General features: G+C 36.5%; 1 protein-coding gene across 4 annotated transcripts in view; it reads right to left on the minus strand.

The window, feature by feature from the left end:
- Positions 1 to 571: 571 nt before the first annotated feature.
- The window catches only part of mtmr4 (myotubularin related protein 4), a 205914-nt gene continuing 183706 nt past the window's right edge, over positions 572 to 22779 (minus strand). For all 4 annotated transcript variants that reach the window (XM_028806987.2, XM_028806988.2, XM_051930812.1 and 1 more), the window contains 7 exons: positions 20856 to 21041; positions 18541 to 18711; positions 12728 to 12882; positions 11033 to 12371; positions 3896 to 4006; positions 2916 to 3004; positions 572 to 1810 (listed from right to left, as the gene is read on the minus strand). In XM_028806987.2, coding sequence (XP_028662820.1) covers positions 1633 to 1810; positions 2916 to 3004; positions 3896 to 4006; positions 11033 to 12371; positions 12728 to 12882; positions 18541 to 18711; positions 20856 to 21041 — 2229 coding nt within the window. In that variant the 3' untranslated portion in view covers positions 572 to 1632. The remainder of the gene's footprint in view (positions 1811 to 2915; positions 3005 to 3895; positions 4007 to 11032; positions 12372 to 12727; positions 12883 to 18540; positions 18712 to 20855; positions 21042 to 22779) is intronic.

Below are 22779 nucleotides of genomic sequence, written 5' to 3' on the forward strand. Positions count from 1 at the left end.
CAATTATCATCATTTAGGGTGGCTCCAAAATCAGTACTAACCCCTACTTTCTCTGTTGTTCTTTTTCTGGTTTTCTGTGCTGGCGATCTGCGCCACCACCACCCTGTCAAAGCACCGTGCTGTCCCTACATTGATGGATTGAATTCTTCCACATGAAGCCTGAAGGCTGATTGAGATCATTTATGTTAGGTAGAATGCCTAAAGGGGGCTTGGGGGTCTCGTGGCCTGGAACCCTTGCAGATTTTGATTTTTTTTTTTTTCTCCTGCCATCTGGAGTTTTTTTTTTTTTCTTTCTGTCCTCCCTGGCCATCTGACCTTACTTTTATTCTATGTTAATTAGTGTTCCCCAATTTTATTTTTATATTTTGTCATTTTTCTCTTTCTTCATCCTGAAACGCACTTTGAGCTACATAATTTGTATGAAAATGTGCTATATAAATAAATATTGTTGTTGTTGATGAAAGAAACAGATATCTTAGTCTATAGTCAGTTGCTGACAACGTGCATCGATGTATCTTCTTCCTTTCAACTTTCAAAGTACTAGGAAAGACAACACATACAAAAAAAAATATTTCGCATCTGCAGGCCCTTTTTATTTAAGGTATACACATACAGTTGCTTTACCTTGTGTGATACATTAAATTTATCCATGGATAGGTGCATCTAACATTTATTTTCTCACATAATGTACAGGATTGGTAGTACATAATTCCCCCAACAGCAGTTAGTTACACTAAACCCAACCGCCCCCCACTGACTCCAAACTGTGTTAGATGACCAGTGCAATTCAAAACATACATCTCTTTCTGACAGCACTTTCAGACAGAAAGAGCAAAAAAAGTATTATCCAGAAGTGTACATTTTGAAAACTTGTGAAGATTATATGCCAAGGACTTTTTCCCCACTGATCTGACCAACAACTTACCAACATTTGCACAGTGTTGTTTGCTCTCATGTATTTAGACATTACATTCAGGCTCTAACAGATTTCCCCCCAAATAAAAAAAAAAACAAAAAACACAGCACAGCAGCAGTAATGGAGTTGTCCATTGTCCATTGTGTTTTTTTTTGTTGTTTGGTCTCTGTCCAGTATCCAGACCCCCTCTTGAATCCCTTTCAAGAATGCTCCATCCCAATCCCTAACCCTATCAAATTTACAACAGCTTTTAGTGCACAAAGAAGTTCACATACTGTAGCAGCATTTTTAAATATTAAGCCTCTGATATACGGTTTAAGGTCAGTGCACCCCAACCCAACACCCCCCCACCCTGCCTCCATTTCAATAAGTCTTGCAGGATGCACAGCTCTGGATGCATAGATTAAGATTACGGCTGTGGTCATATTCCAGCAGAGACCAGATCTCAAGTGAACCTGCCCAGCATCCCAGAATGCAGTAATTCTACCTAAAGACACTTTCGCTGAGGTTGTTTGGGCATTAGCACAAAAGCAACTTCCCATCTCTCACTTTCTTGCATAGTTGTCCATCAAATTTGGCTCAAACCTGACCAGGAGGGGGCAAAAATGAAGACCTTCTCATCCTAGACTCTCTCGTGGGCTAAAGCCACAGAGGTGGTCATTCATGTTTTAACTGGTCTGCTGACTTAAACCCATTCAAATTGTTTGTGTCCTTTTTCAGCTTGAGGCAGTGGTGATTGCCTTTTTCAGCTGTTGGCTCATGATTTCCCGGGCCTTGGATACTTGGATCTGGTCAAAGCACGAGTTACAGACCAGCACAGGGTCATAGAGCTGCTGCTCAGGAATGGGCTGTTTTAGGTGGCAGCAGCTTCCACAGAACACATTTCCACAATTCCTTTTGGAAGAAACAAAAAGATAACCAAAATAAATGTTGGTAAGAGCATAATAAGAATATGAGACTAAGCTAATTGCTAATTCATTGTATCACTTTTTTAAGATGCATTTTCAGAAACTGTCCTGATGTGACACAAGCTTAACACACCTTCATTACCTCTTAACTGGATTTTTGCGCATTGCAAACTAACATACTACAATGGGTTTAAGATGCAACTTCTAGAGCTGCAAAATTAATGGACTTCAATTACCATATCGCCCCTTATCTGGCGCTCGGCTACACTGACTTCAAATGCAACGTTGCATTGTCAAAACCCTGCTACTGATTTACAAAGTTGTTACCTCAATTAATTAAGACAAATTATCATTCTTGTTACTTCCTATCAACCTGCTTGACATCTGAACTGCACTAACAGAGTTCGTACAGTCATGCAGGTTTCTGTCAAGTCTCATTTCGTTTTGTGACATATTCTCTCTTCAGCATTCATTTCACTGCTGTTAATGAATTTCAGTGCATGTTCAAAATAAAGTCAGTCAAAAAACAAATACACTTGTTATTCAGCTATTAACTCTTCTACAACTGAAGAACTGATCCAGATTTTAGTATACTGTGTAATACTATACTATTTACTTTTGTTGGATGTTTTAATAAAGTTTTTTTTTATTTACTGAATGACCTTGTTTTTTTTATTTGGTTACTTTGAATTGTTCCTGTGTACCCTGGTAAGGGAGCTCTATACGGTCTGATTAACATGCCATAATAATACTGCTGAACTGTGTTGAACTATGGGGTGAACAATGTTATTTACTGCATTTATCTAAAACTAGAAAAATAAAGCATTTTGTGTGAAAATGTTACTTTTTATGCCTGTAATAATAATTTAATCAAGAAAAATTGTTTAAAAGGGGTAAACGTTTAAACAGATGAACGCTCAATTTTCTATGAATAATGTAAAGCAAAAATATGCAAACTGAACAAAATCAAAAGAGTGTAAACACACAGCTTTTATTGCTTTGTACCTAAGTAAATAAGTGTCAAAAATACTTCAGTGAATGAAAGAGGTAAGCTGTGTACCTAAATGTCCGCCTTTAAATAAGCAACTGACCTGCAATGATGGCGACGCTTGGCTAACCAGAATTCAGAGTCGCAGCTAAAGCAATGTGAGGCCATGTGGTCTGGAACCCAGCGAGTTACCTGAAGGCAAAATAAATAAATAAATAAAAATAAACACTATACATTTTGTCAGAGAACAAAAAGAGACACCCATTTTCTTCTTAGAACAATATTTCAAAATTGTTACATTTCTTTTGAGAAGTACAATACAATTATACAAAACTTCATACCAAATTATCATAGAAAACAATATGCCTTTGGGTTGACTACAGTAATGAGAATGGCTCAGTTCTGTTGTGAACTGTGTTACTAATCATTTTGTAACATTAGATTTAGAAAATCACTGTAGTTTCATTGTAAATGTGTAATCTATATGAAGATACCAAAGAAAAAAAAAAAATTAATCTATAAAATAAGAAATGGTCATGGGTTTTAACAGTAAGCATTAACTTGATTTTCATTTAATTTTTAAAATAAATTGACAGTATTTAATGTTTGTATGCACTCCAGCTTTGGTGCAGCACCACAGTGATATTTGCAGACGAGCATTTTAGGTTATTCACTTTTTTATTTTTTTAATTTTTTTTAAGTATCTCATTCAAACATGAATTTAGTGTTACATTCAGATATCAGTGACTATCACTGTTAGTGTTATGCGCAGAATAGACTTTTATGTACTGATAATATAAATATTCAGCAAAAATTGTCACTGCTATCATTCAAGGACTAAGAAAATAAAATGCAAGTATGTCGAACAGTCACAAGAAATCAAGTTGATTTTGTTACAGAAAATGTATGGTAATTATTAGACGAGTCTTATTTCTCAAGGCATGTTCAGTTCTTCAATTAAAAATTCTCTGACTAAAAGTAAATAATGACAAGAACCGAAGGTAGAGGATGCTCTTTAACTGCCGAGGTAGTGTCGCACAACTTTCACCCAAAAAGAGAAAATATGTAATCAGAAAATCCAACCTCTGTGTCCTTCTGTTCAACAGGTTCCCAGCTGGCCTCAGACAATCGGTCATCACTATGAACCGAGAGTGAATCTTCTACATCGCTGTCATCGGATTCCCGTAGACAAGTCTGAAAAGAAAAAAAAAACAAAAAAACAACTCATTTTAAAAATGTCTTATCTTGATGATTTTAGACAGGATGGTGTACAGTAAGGCAGGAACAGACTCCGGGCAGCATACTTGTTTATTGCAAACCACAATCCTCGTGACATTACTGGCACCAGTCAATGTAATATGCACATTACTGAAATTTCGGAGGTAACCAGATTCTCAACAGAACACCCACACTAACATGAGAAAAATGTGCAAAATCTAGAGAGAGACAAGGGACCAGGCGTTAACTGAATCCACAGCCCTGAAGTGGTGAGGTAATCCCTGCATCAATGTCCTGCCTGCCATTTGACAGAGGAAGAGTAAATTCTGCTTTGTCATTATGCAATCAGGAAAGCACCAACATTCAATAATGCTGTGTAAGCAAACCATGTCGGTTAAATTAAAAGTGGAAAAAACAGAAACCTGTCATGATAACTTGGAATAAAATACTAAGTAAATGAGGTAAAGACCTCAGCAATATGTTATTTAACGTCTGTATGGCATGTTGGGGTAATACTTGACTGACCAAGCAGTCCCCTCATTTGTAAAATTCAATACTAAACACTGCTAGCATCATGTATTGAATGATTACAACTGCTTCAGGTTTTTATCAGTATCATTCTAATCAAATGGTATTTCTAATGCTGCATTCACATGCTGTTGGACAGAAATTCCATGTGAAAAACACTATGAACTCAGAGCTACAATTCAGACAATTTGGAGAAAGCAAAGCTACCAGAATTCTCTGGCTTGTGATGTAATGCTGACAGTTCACCTCAAGTCAATTATATAAATACTAGTCATTTAGCCCGTTACAATAATGGGCGCTAAAATAGTAGTGCATAAACATTAGTAGGAACAGTCTATATTAAATGGCAAAGGACTGTCTATTTTCTGTTACAGTAATACTGGCTTGTATGTGGCTGTAATATGTGTCACTGTATTGTGTGCCTTTAATTTTCTCTCACAGTAATACGTCTCTCCAGCAAGTATTTTAATCTGTGCTGGCGTGCAGCTGATTATTGTATGTATGGTGTTTACCCAGTAACGGATTTTTTTGTGCGCGAAAATAAATCTTTTAAAAGTTATCCTATTGTAATATCATGAAAATTCGTATATTTAGGAAAACACTTTACCAGGCCAAGTTTGTTAATCGCAAATCTGACATCCTCAGAATGAACACTTGCACAACAACAAACACTAATCACACCTTTTTGGGGAAGCTGGTCTCCGCGTCTCAGTACCCGATTGGATTTTTCGTGCGTTATGTTTTAAGTCTTACCTCATTTACCAAAATCCGATTGGATCGGCTGCGCGATATTTTATAGGTCCCGCCCTCTCTGTCTTGTGTGACGTGTCAGGCGTCCTTTGAAGCATCGCACCGTGCCCTGCGCACTTCACCAGAAGACACACACACACACGGACACATGGATGCACACAGGGATTTTATTAAAGAGGATAAAAAAATATAACCTAGTCAGCCAGAAATTGCATTTTTGGTTAAATTGTATTTGGAGTGAAGTAATACACATCTAATATCTTTTAGTTTACTCTTTATCTTTACGAAAATTCCATTTATCTTTCTTTTTTTTTGCAGACCAAGTAATAAACTAACAGTGGCCTCACATTTCTCGACCAGAGGCCCGTGTTTTTCCAGAGTCATGAAACAGGCAGGGAAATCTTCATCAAGGATTCAAATCCAGGCCACAACCTTTTTGAGCTTCTCCTATGTACAGTATATCATGTAACTATATTTGAGAGTCATCCAAACTCCTTGTATGTGTGTATAGTTGGCCAATAAATACGATTCTGATTCAGAATGCATTAAAATAGGAAGGTGAAACATCATCTCAGAACTCTGAATGGCACATGAATCTATAATAATAAAAGGCAAAGCCCTCACTGACTGACTGACTGACTCACTGACTGACTGACTCACTCATCACTAATTCTCCAACTTCCCGTGTAGGTGGAAGGCTGAAATTTGGCAGGCTCATTCCTTACAGCTTACTTACAAAAGTTAGGCAGGTTTCATTTCGAAATTCAAAGCGTAATGGTCATAACTGGAACATATTTTTTGTCCATACACTGTAATGGAGGAGGCGGAGTCACATATCGCGTCATCACGCCTCCTACGTAATCACGTGAACTAAAAACAAGGAAGACATTTACAGCACGAGTCACACGCGGGAACGAAGGTAAATGACGTTAATTTTTGACTGTCTTTTAATACTGTGTAAGCATACATATTAACACATGTGCAATTAAACGTGTGCATTTACGGGTTGATTTCTCAGGCTTAAAAGCTCACCTTTTATCAAACACGGGAACAAAGGTAACTGACGTTCACTGTCTTTTAATACTGTGTAACCATACATATTAACACATGTCCAATTAAACGTGTGCATTTACGGGGTGATTTCTCAGGCTTAAAAGCTCGCCTTTTACTAAAAAGGTAAATGCAAAACTATTTTCAATCAGTTTATTGAAACGCTCCCGTTAAGGATTGCAATAACATATTCGCGAGATAAAAGAACGAAGTAGGGGGAAATGGAGGAAGAGCCGCAAACAGCGAAGAGCAAAAAATTAATTAAACAATTGAGAACGGAGCGAGTTAAGCATACAAGCATGTTCATAAGGGAAACAAAGCACGGTGTAAAACGTAAGTTTAAATTAAGTTTATAGAAACGCTCCCGCTGCGGATTGCAATAACATATTTGCGACATAAAAGTTTAATGAGAAGACACGAGGTATAAACGAACCACACGCCGTGGCGCAACGTTAGGGGCAACAGTTTCAACCATTCTATGATCTGCTTCTCGCAACTGAAAGACGGCACATGGCGGATGTTAGCCGACTTGCTGACCACAACGTTAGGGGCTTCAACTATGGCGCTGACGCCACATCTCAGTGCCAACACTTTGCAGACTCTACTTAAAACACACGCCCTCCTCACTGGACAGTTAAAAACACCAATCAAACTAACGATGACATCAAGTATTACCCAATCAAAAGTAGGAAAGGAGGCATCTTCATAAAATGCGTGTGGGATGATTTGCATGAGACGCTGCTTTAAAAAAAAAAATGATAAAAAAAATACGGGATAAATCCCGTCCCGTATTCATTCAAAACGGGACGCGCAATTTCATTCTCAAACGTGGCACGATTCCGTATTTTAAAGGACGGGTGGCAACCCCCAGACTAGGAATGCAATGAATGTAATTACCCCGATCTACATACAAGGCGAAAGTCTTGCAACATTCAAAGATGATGGTTTGGGATAAGTACACCATACAACATAAAAGAGCTTATGAAGCCTTGAACCGAAAAAAGCAAGATCTCAGAGATCGTAAAAAAAAAAAAAAGGAGGTAATGTCGTTTTACTCGCTGTAGATTTTAGTCAAACATTACCAGTTATTCCACGAGGGAGACCAGCAGATGAACTCAACGCGTGTTTAAAATCCATGCTTCTCCCACGCTCGGTTATATGTCGCGTGTTCTCGGGTAGGTGCACCAAAAAATGTATACATTTAAGCATGTAATGGGCAAACAAAAAATGAGGTATACCCGAAGGCACTGCAGTAGTACTTAATGTAACTTTACTTCTTAAATGTTAATGTTTTACTGTTTAATAATTTATACGCTTCTTATATGTTGTTCAAATTCTTTTATCAAAATACCACTGACAGCGCAATGCACGATAACATGGAGTGAATACACCATACGCATCCGCCCACGGCTGCCCTGCTGTGCGCAGATAGGAGTTGATTCTACAATAAAATAAAATAAAGATAAAAAGAGTAAAACAATCATCACCCATAAAGCGTGTGTGTGTGTATATATGTGTATATATATATGTTGATATGTCGATGTGTGTATATATATGTAGATATGTATATATATATGTGTATATGTATATATATGTTTATATGTGTGTGTGTGTATTTTATATATATAAAACACAGCAACACTCATAACAATGACAACACAATTACATTGACAATCATGTTATGTTATTTTTAAAATGTTTCCTTTTTTTTCATAACCTCTTTAACACACTACTTCTCCGCTGCGAAGCGCGGGTATTTTGCTAGTGCTCTATAATTCTCTAGTCCTAAATTGGCATATACAAATATAAGCTACTGGGAATCTATAGATCTATATCTATATACACACACACTTCTCAACTTTGTATGGGTTTATCTTCGGACTACAGCCAATCTCTTCCAATGACATGATATGATATGCCATTAGGTTTATGGACTACTCTAAACTGGCCTGTTGTGATTTTACAGAGACAACTTTTTTCTAATTTTGGTTCTGTACATTACCACAATGAATTTTAAATGAAACAACTCGGATGCAGTTGAAGTGCAGACTTTCAGCTTTAATTCAGTGGGGTGAACAAAACGATTGCATTAAAATGTGAGGCAACTAAAGCATTTTTTTAACACAATCCCTTCATTTCAGGGGCTCAAAAGTAATTGGACAATCGACTCAAAGGCTATTTCATGGGCAGGTGTGGGCAAGTCCATCATTATGTCATTATCAATTAAGCAGATAAAAGGCCTGGAATTGATTTGAGGTGTGGTGCTTGCATGTGGAAGATTTTGCTGTGAACAGACAACATACGGTCAAAGGTGCTCTCCATGCAGGTGAAAGAAGCCATCCTTCAGTTGCAAAAACAGAAAAAACCCATCTGAGAAATTGCTACAATATTACGAGTGGTAAAATCTACAGTTTGGTACATCCTGAGAAAGAAAGCAAGCACTGGTGAACTCAGCAACGCAAAAAGACCTGGACGTCCACAGAAGACAACAGTGGTAGATGATCACAGAATCATTTCCATGGTGAAGAGAAAGCCAGCACAGTTCTCGAAAAACATTCTTTGGACAGATGAAACCAAGATCAACCTCTACCAGAATGATGGCAAGAAAAAAGTATGGAGAAGGTGTGGAACAGCTCATTATCCAAAGCATACCACATCATCTGTAAAACATGGTGGAGGCAGTGTGATGGCTTGGGCGTGCATGGCTGCCAGTGGCACTGGGACACTAGTGTTTATTGATGATGTGACACAGGACAGAAGCAGCTGAATTAATTCTGAAAAGTTCAGAGACATACTGTCTGCTCAAATCCAGCTAAATGCAGTCAAATTGATTGTCCATCTATATCATGAAACAACGCCCAATGACCCAAAACATACAGCCAAAGCAACCCAGGAGTTTATTAAAGCAAAGAAGTGGAAAATTCTTGAATGGCCAAGTCAGTCACCTGATCTTAACCCAATTGAGCATGCATTTCACTTGTTGAAGACTAAACTTCGGATAGAAAGGCCCACAAACAAACAGCAACTGAAAGCCGCTGCAGTAAAGGCCTGGAAGAGCATTAAAAAGGAGGAACCCAGCATCTGGTGATGTCCATGAGTTCAAGACTTCAGGCTGTCATTGCCAGCAAAGTGGTTTCTACCAAGTATTAGAAATGAACATTTTATTTCCAGTTATTTAATTTGTCCAATTACTTTTGAGCCCCTGAAATGAAGGGATTGTGTTAAAAAAATGCTTTAGTTGCCTCACATTTTTATGCAATTGTTTTGTTCACCCCACTGAATTAAAGCTGAAAGTCTGCACTTCAACCGCATCTGAGTTGTTTCATTTAAAATTCATTGTGGTAATGTGCAGAACCAAAATTAGAAAAAAGTTGTCTCTGTCCAAATATTTATGGACCTAACTATGTCATGTAAACCATGAACTTAGTTAGTTTTTGGTTCAGATTTCAAGCAGCAGACTACATATAGATGAATCTGGCTATATGTAGTACTTACACTCCCCTCAAATCTCCAGACTCAAATTTTGCAAATACTGTTTTATAATCAATAAAAGTTACAGAAAATCAAATAAATCAAATTCATGATCATTGGCTTTTGCATATTGCTTTTTCTTAAATATCAAATGGAATCAAAAATTCAGTATATTGCCCATGCAGCCCTAGTTCTCCCACTAAATTCTGTTTAATACCCAAATTATTATTTTGATTTTCCTAAATCCTAAGGGTAAAAAGGTGAACAAATGAAAGAGAAAACAGAAGTGAACAAATCAAAATTACTCTAGGGTTAGGTCTGCTGGTCCTCTCTCCTTGACCAAAAAAACACCCCTTACTAAAACATAGTCGCCCTTAGCCTGGTTTTTTCTATAAAGACACAACCAACAACAAATGCTCTTGGGCTGTGCAGTCTTCTTTAAATGAAGCAGGGCCCCTGCATTTTCTTACAAGGAATGCCTCTCGTGCCTTTTCAATTTTGCAGTGACTCCTATACTCATACTTTTCTGGTACAGGTAGTACCACTTCTCCCTGTGGTAGCCCATATAGAGTAGTGTTACTAGGAACATATTTCTGCTACACTACACACTTGAGCGTATGGCCCAGTGACACTTCCAGACTCACAGTAGTTGCTAGGGATATACACTTCTTGGTCTCCTTTTTGCTATATTTTCTTCTTGGGATTCCAATCAATCAGCTTCAGTCTTTTTGACCTGCTGCTATAGTCTGGAACAATTTACAGTCCCCACTATCTCTGCCTAAGCATTCAATAATACTTTCCCTCTGAAAAGAGAGTTCTCCTCTGGATCTAATGACATGCTATATAAATCAGGGCACTCTGATTCTGTGCAAGCTGGACATTAAATATCACATTCCTCCATCACAAAGCACAATTTAGTATTATTTATAAGGTACATGAATGTAATTTTAACTAATTTCTACAAATTCTATTGATGATGTGGTAACATTTTCGGCATAAGTGTATACTGAATATAGCAAAAGGCCTGCCAGATGAATTTGAATATGGTACTGGGATGAAAGCAAGACTACACAACACAGGACGTCTAGTCTAACACAGAAATACAAATAAATGACTTGCTGCAGAAGGCTAGATGGTATCAGCAATTTGTAGAAGAACACACACTATTGTTAAACAAAATGATAAAAAAAAAAAATTACTCACAAAGTCATCCTCATAATCAACATCTGGTTCAGCTGGGGGCATACAGCACTGCTTGCTCTCAAGTCTCATCTGAAGTTCCCTGACCTGTCCCCGCAGTAGTTCTACTTCTTGTTTGTAGCTGGCTTCAATTTGCCTCAACCGTTGCTGCACTGCATCCACTGGAACAGAAAGTCCATCATCATCCAGGTAGCTAAGGCAGGGTGACAACATGCCAGTCAATATCTGCTTCCCAGGAGGAAGAGGAGGAGGAAGTTGCCTTGAGTTGGATAGTGTCATATACCCTACATTCTTCATTGCAGATCCCCCGGAAAACCAGCTGGTGTGGGTCTGGTTCATCTGGCGTAGGATTTCTTTCTGACAACTTTGCCCACTAAGGGATGCTAGACCCTGGGCACGTAAAAGCTTGCTGGTTAACCTTCTATTTTGGTAGCCTGGAGGAAAACCTCTCCTCATCAATGATTCTCCATTGTAAGCAGACTTTACTAAACCTTGCATGCTCTCCCAGTTGGACCCCAGCACTGAAAATTCACTGAACTGGCTTTGAGAAATGAACTTTCTCACAGCCTTTGCAGTGTCAGAATGTGCCCTGCCCAAGCGAGAAACCTCTATACAGTTATAGTCAGCATTTGAAGACAGTCCATTGCTTTTTAAAAGCAAAGGCCTCTTATGGCATGTTTCTTCTAGGATCCTATGTTCTGTTAGTGTTTCTGTAGAATCTTCCAGCTCTACAGATGCAGCTTTTATTCTAAGTAGTTCTACTGCAGTAGGAGCAAAAACATTTTCTTTACAGTCAGTTTCATGCCTACTTTTTGATACTTGTACACATGTATGTAAGGAACATGGCTTTGTATTTTCTGATGTCCAGTTACTTTGTTCTTTGTCCTCGGGCAATACTTGGCACAATGAACTCTTGTCAAATGTCTCTGTTTCCTCTACAGTATCTTCGGCTTGCTCTGAATTTGCATTTGTAAAACTTGAAACATCACTATGCACAACACAGTCCGGATTTGACAAAAAGGGTACATTTGAACAACATCCCTTGAGTGAGTTAAAGTTTTCATCACTAACTTCTTCTTGGTTTCCATCAACTTTTTGACAGTCACCAGAAGGCAAAGTCAGTCTCTCTTTGTGTTTGATACTGCTGTATTCCTCATTTAACAAAGTGGTGCCTTCTGGAATGTCCTTGGTGGTTTCTAATGGCTCAGCCTTTTGTTCAAGAATAGCGTGTTCTTCTTCCTGGCAGTGCTTATTTAAGTTTGGATCACTTGAGGTGCGAGCCAAGGTAGTGCCATTTTCAGAGGCAGTCACAAGATTATCCATTGACCTTGTTTTGGGAAGCCTTAATAAAAAAATATAAAATAAAATAAATTGATGCACCAATGTTTTACTAAAAATAAACAATTGAAATAATTCATAGGTGCAGTAACATTGTACAGATCAGTGAGCTGAGAATAAGTACTTGAGTTTTCTTGTTATGACAATGAATTACAAGTCATAAGCTGCTAAACATCTCTATGTAAATTCACTTAAAAACATGTGATTCACTAGTAGTGTAGTATTGACACTACAATCAATGCAACTAGCAACCAGAAAAAAATAGAATTAAAAAAAACAGCAAAACAACTAGCTAAAGATGTGTTATTTTCCAAGCTCCTAGTGACCACTTCTGCAAACTCTACAACATTTCATTTTTACCTGTCCAGTGACCGTGAAGTTAAGTCTTCACTTTGTTCTTCAGGTGACAGGTAGGCATCAATGTTTTCTTCAGCAGCAGTGCAAGGAGAGGAGGTGGGAAGATACACAGCTGTCCACAGGTGAAGAGCTCGCACATGGCAAACAGGCTGTAGAACCTTAACAGAGTTTTAAGAGCGTGTCATAAAATGCACATAAAATAAACATTTTAAATATCTACTTTCTGCTATTGTAAAATGACTTAAGTTACCTTGAAAAACATTTATGCAAGGCAAAATAAGGTTTCCAAATCAGGCTAGATTGTTGGCAGTATGTCAAATTCTAAATTTTGTTATACAGTAGCTAAATTCACTTGTGCTCAGTTAGGGCACTTAAAATAGAAAATATTGATATAGCACATTTATTTAATGTTTAGTGGTTAGCAACTTAAACCTTGCACATTTTCTCACAATAATATTATGAGGGAGAAACAAATTTTTTCAAAATTAAGAATGTTTTGAATAGCTGTGCCTTAATCAGCTTAAAAATTATGTTTTTCTTCCCCCCAACTATTATTGTTTTATACTTTCTGTACTTGTGTATTACATTGAACACCTTTGTCAACATTTATCATCTCTCTCTCTCTCTATATATATTATATATATATATATATATATATATATATATATATATATATATATATATATATATATATATCTCTATATCTCTCTCTCTCATATCTATAATAATAAAAGGCAAAGCCCTCACTGACTGACTGACTGACTCACTGACTGACTGACTCACTCATCACTAATTCTCCAACTTCCCGTGTAGGTGGAAGGCTGAAATTTGGCAGGCTCATTCCTTACAGCTTACTTACAAAAGTTAGGCAGGTTTCATTTCGAAATTCAAAGCGTAATGGTCATAACTGGAACATATTTTTTGTCCATACACTGTAATGGAGGAGGCGGAGTCACGTATTGCGTCATCACGCCTCCTACGTAATCACGTGAACTAAAAACAAGGAAGACATTTACAGCACGAGTCACACGCGGGAACGAAGGTAAATGACGTTAATTTTTGACTGTTTTTTAATACTGTGTAAGCATACATATTAACACATGTGCAATTAAACGTGTGCATTTACGGGGTGATTTCTCAGGCTTAAAAGCTCACCTTTTATCAAACACGGGAACAATGGTAACTGACGTTGTTCACTGTCTTTTAATACTGTGTAACCATACATATTAACACATGTCCAATTAAACGTGTGCATTTACGGGGTGATTTCTCAGGCTTAAAAGCTCGCCTTTTACTAAAAAGGTAAATGCAAAACTATTTTCAATCAGTTTATTGAAACGCTCCCGTTAAGGATTGCAATAACATATTCGCGAGATAAAAGAACGAAGTAGGGGGAAATGGAGGAAGAAAAGCAAACAGCGAAGAGCAAAAAATTAATTAAACAATTGAGAACGGAGCGAGTTAAGCATACAAGCATGTTCATAAGGGAAACAAAGCACGGTGTAAAACGTAAGTTTAAATTAAGTTTATAGAAACGCTCCCGCTGCGGATTGCAATAACATATTCGCGACATAAAAGTTTAATGAGAACACACGAGGTATAAACGAACCACACGCCGTGGCACAACGTTAGGGACAACACTTTCAACCATTCTATGATCTGCTTCTCGCAACTGAAAGACGGCACATGGCGGATGTTAGCCGACTTGCTGACCGCAACGTTAGGGGCTTCAACTATGGCGCTGACGCCACATCTCAGTGCCAACACTTTGCAGACTCTACTTAAAACACACACCCTCCTCACTGGACAGTTAAAAACACCAATCAAACTAACGATGACATCAAGTATTACCCAATCAAAAGTAGGAAAGGAGGCATCTTCATAAAATGCGTGTGGGATGATTTGCATGAGACGCTGCTTTAAAAAAAAAATGATAAAAAAAATACGGGATAAATCCCGTCCAGTATTGATTCAAAACGGGACGCGCAATTTCATTCTGAAACGCGCCACGATTCCGTATTTTAAAGGACGGGTGGCAACCCTACAGTGCCAGGTAATCACCCATACAATCAGATTGTGATTCAGACTAGGAATGCAATGAATGTAATTACCCCGATCTACATACAAGGCGAAAGTCTTGCAACATTCAAAGATGATGGTTTGGGATAAGTACACCATACAACATAAAAGAGCTTATGAAGCCTTGAACCGAAAAAAGCAAGATCTCAGAGATCGTAAAAAAAAAAATAGGAGGTAATGTCGTTTTACTCGCTGTAGATTTTAGTCAAACATTACCAGTTATTCCACGAGGGAGACCAGCAGATGAACTCAACGCGTGTTTAAAATCCATGCTTCTCCCACGCTCGGTTATATGTCGCGTGTTCTCGGGTAGGTGCACCAAAAAATGTATACATTTAAGCATGTAATGGGCAAACAAAAAATGAGGTATACCCGAAGGCACTGCAGTAGTACTTAATGTAACTTTACTTCTTAAATGTTAATGTTTTACTGTTTAATAATTTATACGCTTCTTATATGTTGTTCAAATTCTTTTATCAAAATACCACTGACAGCGCAATGCACGATAACATGGAGTGAATACACCATACGCATCCGCCCACGGCTGCCCTGCTGTGCGCAGATAGGAGTTGATTCTACAATAAAATAAAATAAAGATAAAAAGAGTAAAACAATCATCACCCATAAAGCGTGTGTGTGTGTATATATGTGTATATATATATGTTGATATGTGGATGTGTATATGTATGTGTATATATATATATATATGTAGATATGTATATATATGTTTATATGTGTGTGTGTGTGTGTATTTTATATATATATATATAAAACACAGCAACACTCATAGCAATGACAACACAATTACATTGACAATCATGTTACGTTATTTTTAAAATGTTTCCTTTACTTTTTCATACCCTCTTTAACACACTACTTCTCCGCTGCGAAGCGCGGGTATTTTGCTAGTATATATATATATATATATATATATATATATATATATATATATATATATATATATATATATATATATATATATATATGGAAGAGAAGGTCTGTGATACGGTTTGCATATTTGCAGCAGGAGATCCACGAAGGGAGAAAAAACGAATCACGTATCATAAAATAGTTTTTTTTTTTTTTTATTCCTGAGCTTTCAACCCCTATCAGGGGTCTTCATCAGAGGATAATGCTTAGACTTACAAGAATCAAAGGCAATATATAGCAACACATTCAGTATTGGGGGGGTTGTATAGTTTAATTATTGTGTACATGTCCTTCTTAAGTTGGCATATGCTGGATTTATGTCCAAGTGTCTGTTGATGGCGTTTTCATCTGATAGCCAAGACTCGGCCAACTCTCTGGCACTTTTAGTACTGGCCTTAAATTTTACTTTTATATTTACTTTTATAATATATATATATATATATATATATATATATATATATATATATATATATATACACACATATATTAATTATATACACACACACACAGCACCACAATTATTGGCACCCCTGGTTAAGATGTGTTCTTAGGCTTCTAATAAATTCTTTTTTTCCCCCAACACAAAAAAGAGAAAAATCCAACCTTTAATTGAAGTACATTTATTCATTGGGAAAAAAATTCCACATTACAAAATACATTTTACATGAAATCATGTGTGCCACAATTATTGGCACCCCTGCTGTTAATATTTCATACACCCCCCCTTTTGCCAACAAGACAGCACTTAATCTTCTCCTATAACATTTCACAAGATTCCTCTTTGCACAATCTTTCTAGATCGTCCAGAGTCCTGGGTCCTCTCTTATGCATTCTCCTTTTCAGTTCAGCCCACAGGTTTTTCAATGGGTTTGAGGTCTGGGGACTGAAATGGCCATGGGAGGAGGTTGATTTTGTGTCTGCTGAGTCATATGTGTGTAGCTTTTGCCATATGTTTAGGGTCATTATCCTGCTGGAAGACCCATCTTCAGCTTCCTGGCAGAGGCCACCAGATTTTGATTTAAAATGTCCTGGTATTTCAAGGAGTTCATGATGCCATGCGCCCTAACAAGGTTCCCAGGGCCTTTGGAAGAGAAACAGCATCATAGATCCTCCACCATACTTTACAGTGGGCACAAAGTGCTTTTCCGCATACTCATTGTTGGATTCAAGCCATACCCACTTAGAATGTTGGTTGCCAAAAAGCTCAATTTTTATCTGACCGAAGCACACGGTCCCAGTTGAAGCCCCAGTACCGCTTAGCACACTCCAGACGTTTACGTTTGTGACTGTAGGTGAGAAGAGGCTTTTTCCTTGCATGGGGATAGCGTCTTATGGTTGTCATGGAGACTTTGTGACCCCCAAGATACCACCCTTTGGTGCAGTTTTCTAACAGTGAGCTTTGGAGAATTTTTTTACTTCTCTTACCATCCTCCTCACTGTGCGTGGTGGCAAGATAAACTTGGGTCCTCATCCAGCCTTGTTTGTCACTATTCACATTGTTTTACACTTCTTTATTATTCGTCTGACTGCAGATACAGGCATGTTTAGGCAAGTAGCTATTTTCTTGTAGCCATTACCAGAATTACGAAGGTCGACACATCTGCCTTACTTGAACTCTTGTCTTTCCCATGTTGAAGAGTGGCTAAGAGCAATAGGACTCTGTCACGTCATATTTATACTCCAGGGACACAGGAAGTCATTAATCACTAATTAAAAGTTCCAATTTACTCTGAACAACTTTAAACACTAAACTAGAAATTACAAAAATGCTTCAATTACATTTATTTTATACGAATTGTTAGGGGTGCCAATAATTGTGCAACACATGATTTCATGTAAAAAAATGTATTACTTAAATGTAGGATTTTTTTCCCAATGAATAAATGTACTTCAATTAAAGGTTGGATATTCTCTTTTTTGTGTTGTGAGCCTATATTTTTTGGGAAAAAAAGAATTTATTAGAAGCCTAAGAACACATTTTAACCAGGGGTGCTAATAATTGTGGAGGGCGCTGTACATACATATACATATTATATCTATATATACATATACATATTATATCTATATATACATATACATATATATATATATACATATACATATAATATGTATATGTATATATAGATATATATATATGTATATATAAATATAATATGTATATATATATATATATCTATATATACATATACATATATATATATATACATATATATACATATATATATATATACATATACATATATATATATATACATATACATATATATATACATATACATATATATATACATATACATATATATATACATATATATATATATATATATATATATATATATGATAAAAAGGGGGTGTGGGTAGATTGAATATTATTTTCTTTGTATTTCTATTTTTCCTTTGTTTTTTCTGTATTGCTCTGAGGTAAATGGTTGTATCTGTTATTTTATTATTTATTTGAGTAGCTTGCAATTGTATAATGTAGAGTACTTTCTGAACCTGGTGAAATACAACTTTCCAAAAACCAAAGCATCTGGACATGCATTAATTATCAGAGTACCAGTAGTTAATGGTAATACTTAAATATACATTAAAGTGAAGGCCGATTTTTTTAATCTGGAATTAAACCTATTTGCTTATAATTATATGTCACTTTGCTAAAGAACGGTGGTCTTAATAGATGGTACATTAAGCTCTGCAACAATGGAAAAGGAAAAAGCACATCAGAAGGACTGAGACAGCTTGTTTTTTTTTTTTTTTTTTTTTTTTTAAACATGTGAAGTAACAATGTGGAAATTTAGGTAACTTACCACATCATGACCAGGGATATATAGAAAGTTTTGAAAATTTTTGTTTCCTGGGCGAAGAAGAGACCATACTGAGCAAGTGCGATTATAAGTGTTTCGTGCTTCTCTCTCACGCGCATTATTGCACAAGAACGTCCCATAGAGACAGGAATAAGTATGTTGAACAAGCTTGACCTAAAAGAAAATAAACATTATTAAGGAAGCAGTTTTTTCCCCCATTTTCCTATTTTACTTCTCATGGTTGTTGAACTAGAATATAATAATCTGACATAAAGCATATAAGTAGACAATGTACTGGCAGCATTAATTGTTTACATTAATTGACTCATTTTCTGTAACTACATTAATTATATTCATAAGACACAAAAACACATTGTGTAGATGTATACTAATTTCATAAATTTTGCAAAAATTCAAACTGATCAAACCTCACTAAATATACATCTTTTTGCAATAATTTAAAAATGATTACAATCCAGCATCAACAAAACAGATTTTTAATGTACAAACTAATAATTAATAATAAACTGAGTAGTTAGTTATTTTAACACAAATGGTGCATTGGCGATATTAAATTGTCCCTAGTGTGTGCATGTGTGTGTGCCCTGCGGTGGGCTGGCACCCTGTCCAGGGTTTCTTTCCTGCCTTGTGCCCTGTGTTGGCTGGGATTGGCTCCAGCAAACCCCCGTGACCCTGTAGTTAGGATATAGTGGGTTGGATAATGGATGGATGGATACATATTTCTACGTGACTATATCACATTTTAAATCTAAATAAAAAGCCTATATATGTGAAAATGTGTGAACACAAAACCAAGTGGAAAACACGTGTTAATGCATGTCTTTTCACCTACTGTACACAGAAGTATATCTAGCTGAAGGAAATTTTTGCATTTCTACAAATATGGAATTACAGTGGTGCTTAAAAATGATCTCAGCCTTGAATAAATATGGCCGTTTTAAAGATTTCAAAATACTTATTACAAGAAGATACTGACATAAACCCCACCTCACACTTTGTCTTATAAACAAATAAAAATGAGCTCAATAGCATTTATGTAAAGTTCACAAATACAGAAACATCCACCTTAATGAAACACATAAGTGTCTGTGTATCAATCAGTGTCTTCTTCTGGTTGCTACGTCTCTGTCAAATATTTTTAGTAATACAATGCACTGCATTCGTCATTCCAATAGATGGCACCATCATAAAAATAACACTGCTTTTACAAATCCCATACCAAATGGCATATAACAGAGACATACACATTGAATGGTGCAATGCAAACATTAATGCTGAGGTTTTTGTTGATTACTTAGATTTTTACCCTTCTTAGACGAGTAGCACAGAAAGTGATTACTGAATAATAAACACAGTACATAGTGCATGAGTATACACAAACTCTACTAAAATATTTGTGGGTTTCTAATTAATTTATATGGTGTAAATCTGCCCTGAAGCAGTTAATCTGCGATTATGGCAAGTAACATATTGTAAAATATGAAATGCTTTGAGTCTAAGGGAGAAATGAAAGGAGGGAAAGTTAGTCAAACTGTTGGTATTTGATGACTTTGCCCATATATGGATTTTACACAAAAGCATAATGCTGCATTCATGTGTTACCAGGTGGACAGTAAATAGGAGTTTCCAAGTCTAAAATTCCATATGAATGCCCTATGAACTTGGAGCTCCTAGACACACACTTTAGAGTTGTGATTTAACACTGACCTTTCACCTTAGTCAACTGTATAATGTAAATGTATAACCTGGTCAGCTAGAAATGCCATTTTTGTAGTTGAATGCATTCTGAGCAAAATGTTTAGTTCGTCCTTTTCATGAAAAAATACAGTTCATCATTAAATTATGTTTTTTGTGGAACAAGTAACAAATCAACAGTAACTCTGCATTTCTCTGAAAAAATCAGATTGGAAATTCACATGAACACACTGAAGTGGGAAGGTAAAATGTCACAAGTTGGAGCTCCAAAACTCTAACAGCCTGCACATGCTGCATAAGGTTAGGATTTGTTAGTATCAATCCATCCAAAGCAGACCAAATATCAATTTTATCTAAAAAATCTAAAGATATACTCAAACAGACCAATCAGCAAAATAATGGAAAACACAACTGCATAATCTTTAAGGAAACAGTATGAATAAATAATAAGAATGACATGTTAAACATCTGATTTTTATTATTACCAGGTATTTTCTTGAAGCTAGTAACTATTTGAAAGCTGTTTTGTCAATTTGCCAAAGTAAGTTGACAGGTGATTTTATAAAGGTAAATAATAATAAAAACAGGAGAGCCATACACACCAAGAAAGCTTCATTGAACTCAAACAAACAGGGAAATTGTTTGAGAAGCTGATGAATGCAGTCCAGCCACTGCAGAAATACAGGGCACTGCTCACTCAGATCATCAGAGTTCTCTTGGTGTCCACAGCGATCTCCAAACTTGTGCCCGAAATCCAGCCACTCTGTTTCCACAAGGACTTGAAACCCCTATTATACACAACAGAGATCATTAATAAACAGTATAAAAATCAGCTTTTTAGCATCCACGATTTAAGATTGAGCTCAAGAGATAAATGGGTTTATTGTAAGAAACCACAGATACTGAGGAAGAACTATGCAATCAGACAGCTCTCTAAATAGTCACTTAAGAGTCTGGCCAAAAACAAAACAAAAACAGATTTAGTTACAGATTAATATCTCTAAACATGATCTGAAAATCAGCTTTATGAAAGATATTACAACTTACGTATTACTGTACATACAATAACATAAAAACAGCACAGCAATTTTCTCTATCTGGAGACAGGTTTTATTTACTGTATTAATAAAAAACCAATAAAAACCCTCACAACAACATGCATAGGTGGTACAGACTGTAGCAGCATGTGATTCTATTGGGCACCACCAATTCTTACCAAGGGTGGGTTTCAAAAACCTGTTTTGTCTCCATCATCTTTTGAGACCAAATAAATGTATTGGTTTATATTCATGAAACTTTACTAATTTATTTATTTATTAATGCCATACTTCTAAATGAAAATTTACAAAAGACGACAATGAATGTTTTGTCTGTTTTAATCATGTATATTTAATAGACTATGAAAAACAATGAGTTTATTGGTAAGCCCCTAATCTTATAATTAAATTAGTTAGTGACACTGAAAGCAAAAACAGAACATTCTACAAAGATTTGTTTAAATTTAATATGAATGAACTTAAGTTGTTCTCATGTCAAAGATTCATTTAATGAATTGGAAGAACTGCTTAGTGATTCCCTTCACATTGTGCTTCTTTGCACAGCATTTTGGTTAACTAATTCACATTAAATAATCAATCCAGTTTATAGAAAATGTTATATTGATGCCAGAAAAAAAAAGTGAAACTCTTTGCTCTCATTTTTTTTACCTAGCAGTTGAACAATAGATATACAGACAACCATATAGCCATTAACATTATTAGAATTGTAAATGATAGACAAAGAGGACTTCAGCAAAAACAGAAATAAAAAGTGCAATGCTCAGTGTGTATTACATCTGTCCCACACTTTAATATAAATCTATTACTGTATGTAAAGGAGTGGCTAGTAGAATGTATGTAGTATTCTCAGGCCAGGTTTATACTTCACGCGACACAACGTGTGCTCCAGTGGATACTACTGCTACGCAAGCAGTGTACTGTTTATACTTGCCTGTGTACTTTACGTAAATCTGGAAGATTTAACCAGGTGGCAGTGTGAGGTATCATCATGGTGAGAAAACATTCGGCTTCCTTGTGTTGTGATTTGCCTGAAACATGTGACGTTTTCTCCAATCTTCGTCCAATTTCCAAACTACCTTTCCTGTCAAAATTACTCGAAAAAGTAGTTTATGAGCAATTAATTCATCACCTACAGGACCATCAGGTAATGGACCTTTTACAGTCAGGCTTTAGGCCCCAACACAGCACAGAAACCGCGCATTTACGTGTCCTAAGTGATGTCCTTTTGACATTGGACTCAGGACTCTACGTGATTATGGTTCTTCTCGATTTATCTGCTGCCTTCGACACAATCGACCACGACATCATGATCTCCCAACTGGAATCCTGGGCTGGTGTATCTGGCTTAGCCCTCGACTGGTTCAGGTCATATTTCTGCAACAGGACTCTTAGAGTCATGCTAGACGATTTTTCATCTGAATCAGTCCCACTCCCATGTGGTGTCCCCCAGGGTTCCATTTTGGGGCCA

Source organism: Erpetoichthys calabaricus, chromosome 8 (genome assembly GCF_900747795.2).
Source record: "Erpetoichthys calabaricus chromosome 8, fErpCal1.3, whole genome shotgun sequence".
In the NCBI taxonomy this organism is placed as follows: Eukaryota; Metazoa; Chordata; class Cladistia; order Polypteriformes; family Polypteridae; genus Erpetoichthys; species Erpetoichthys calabaricus.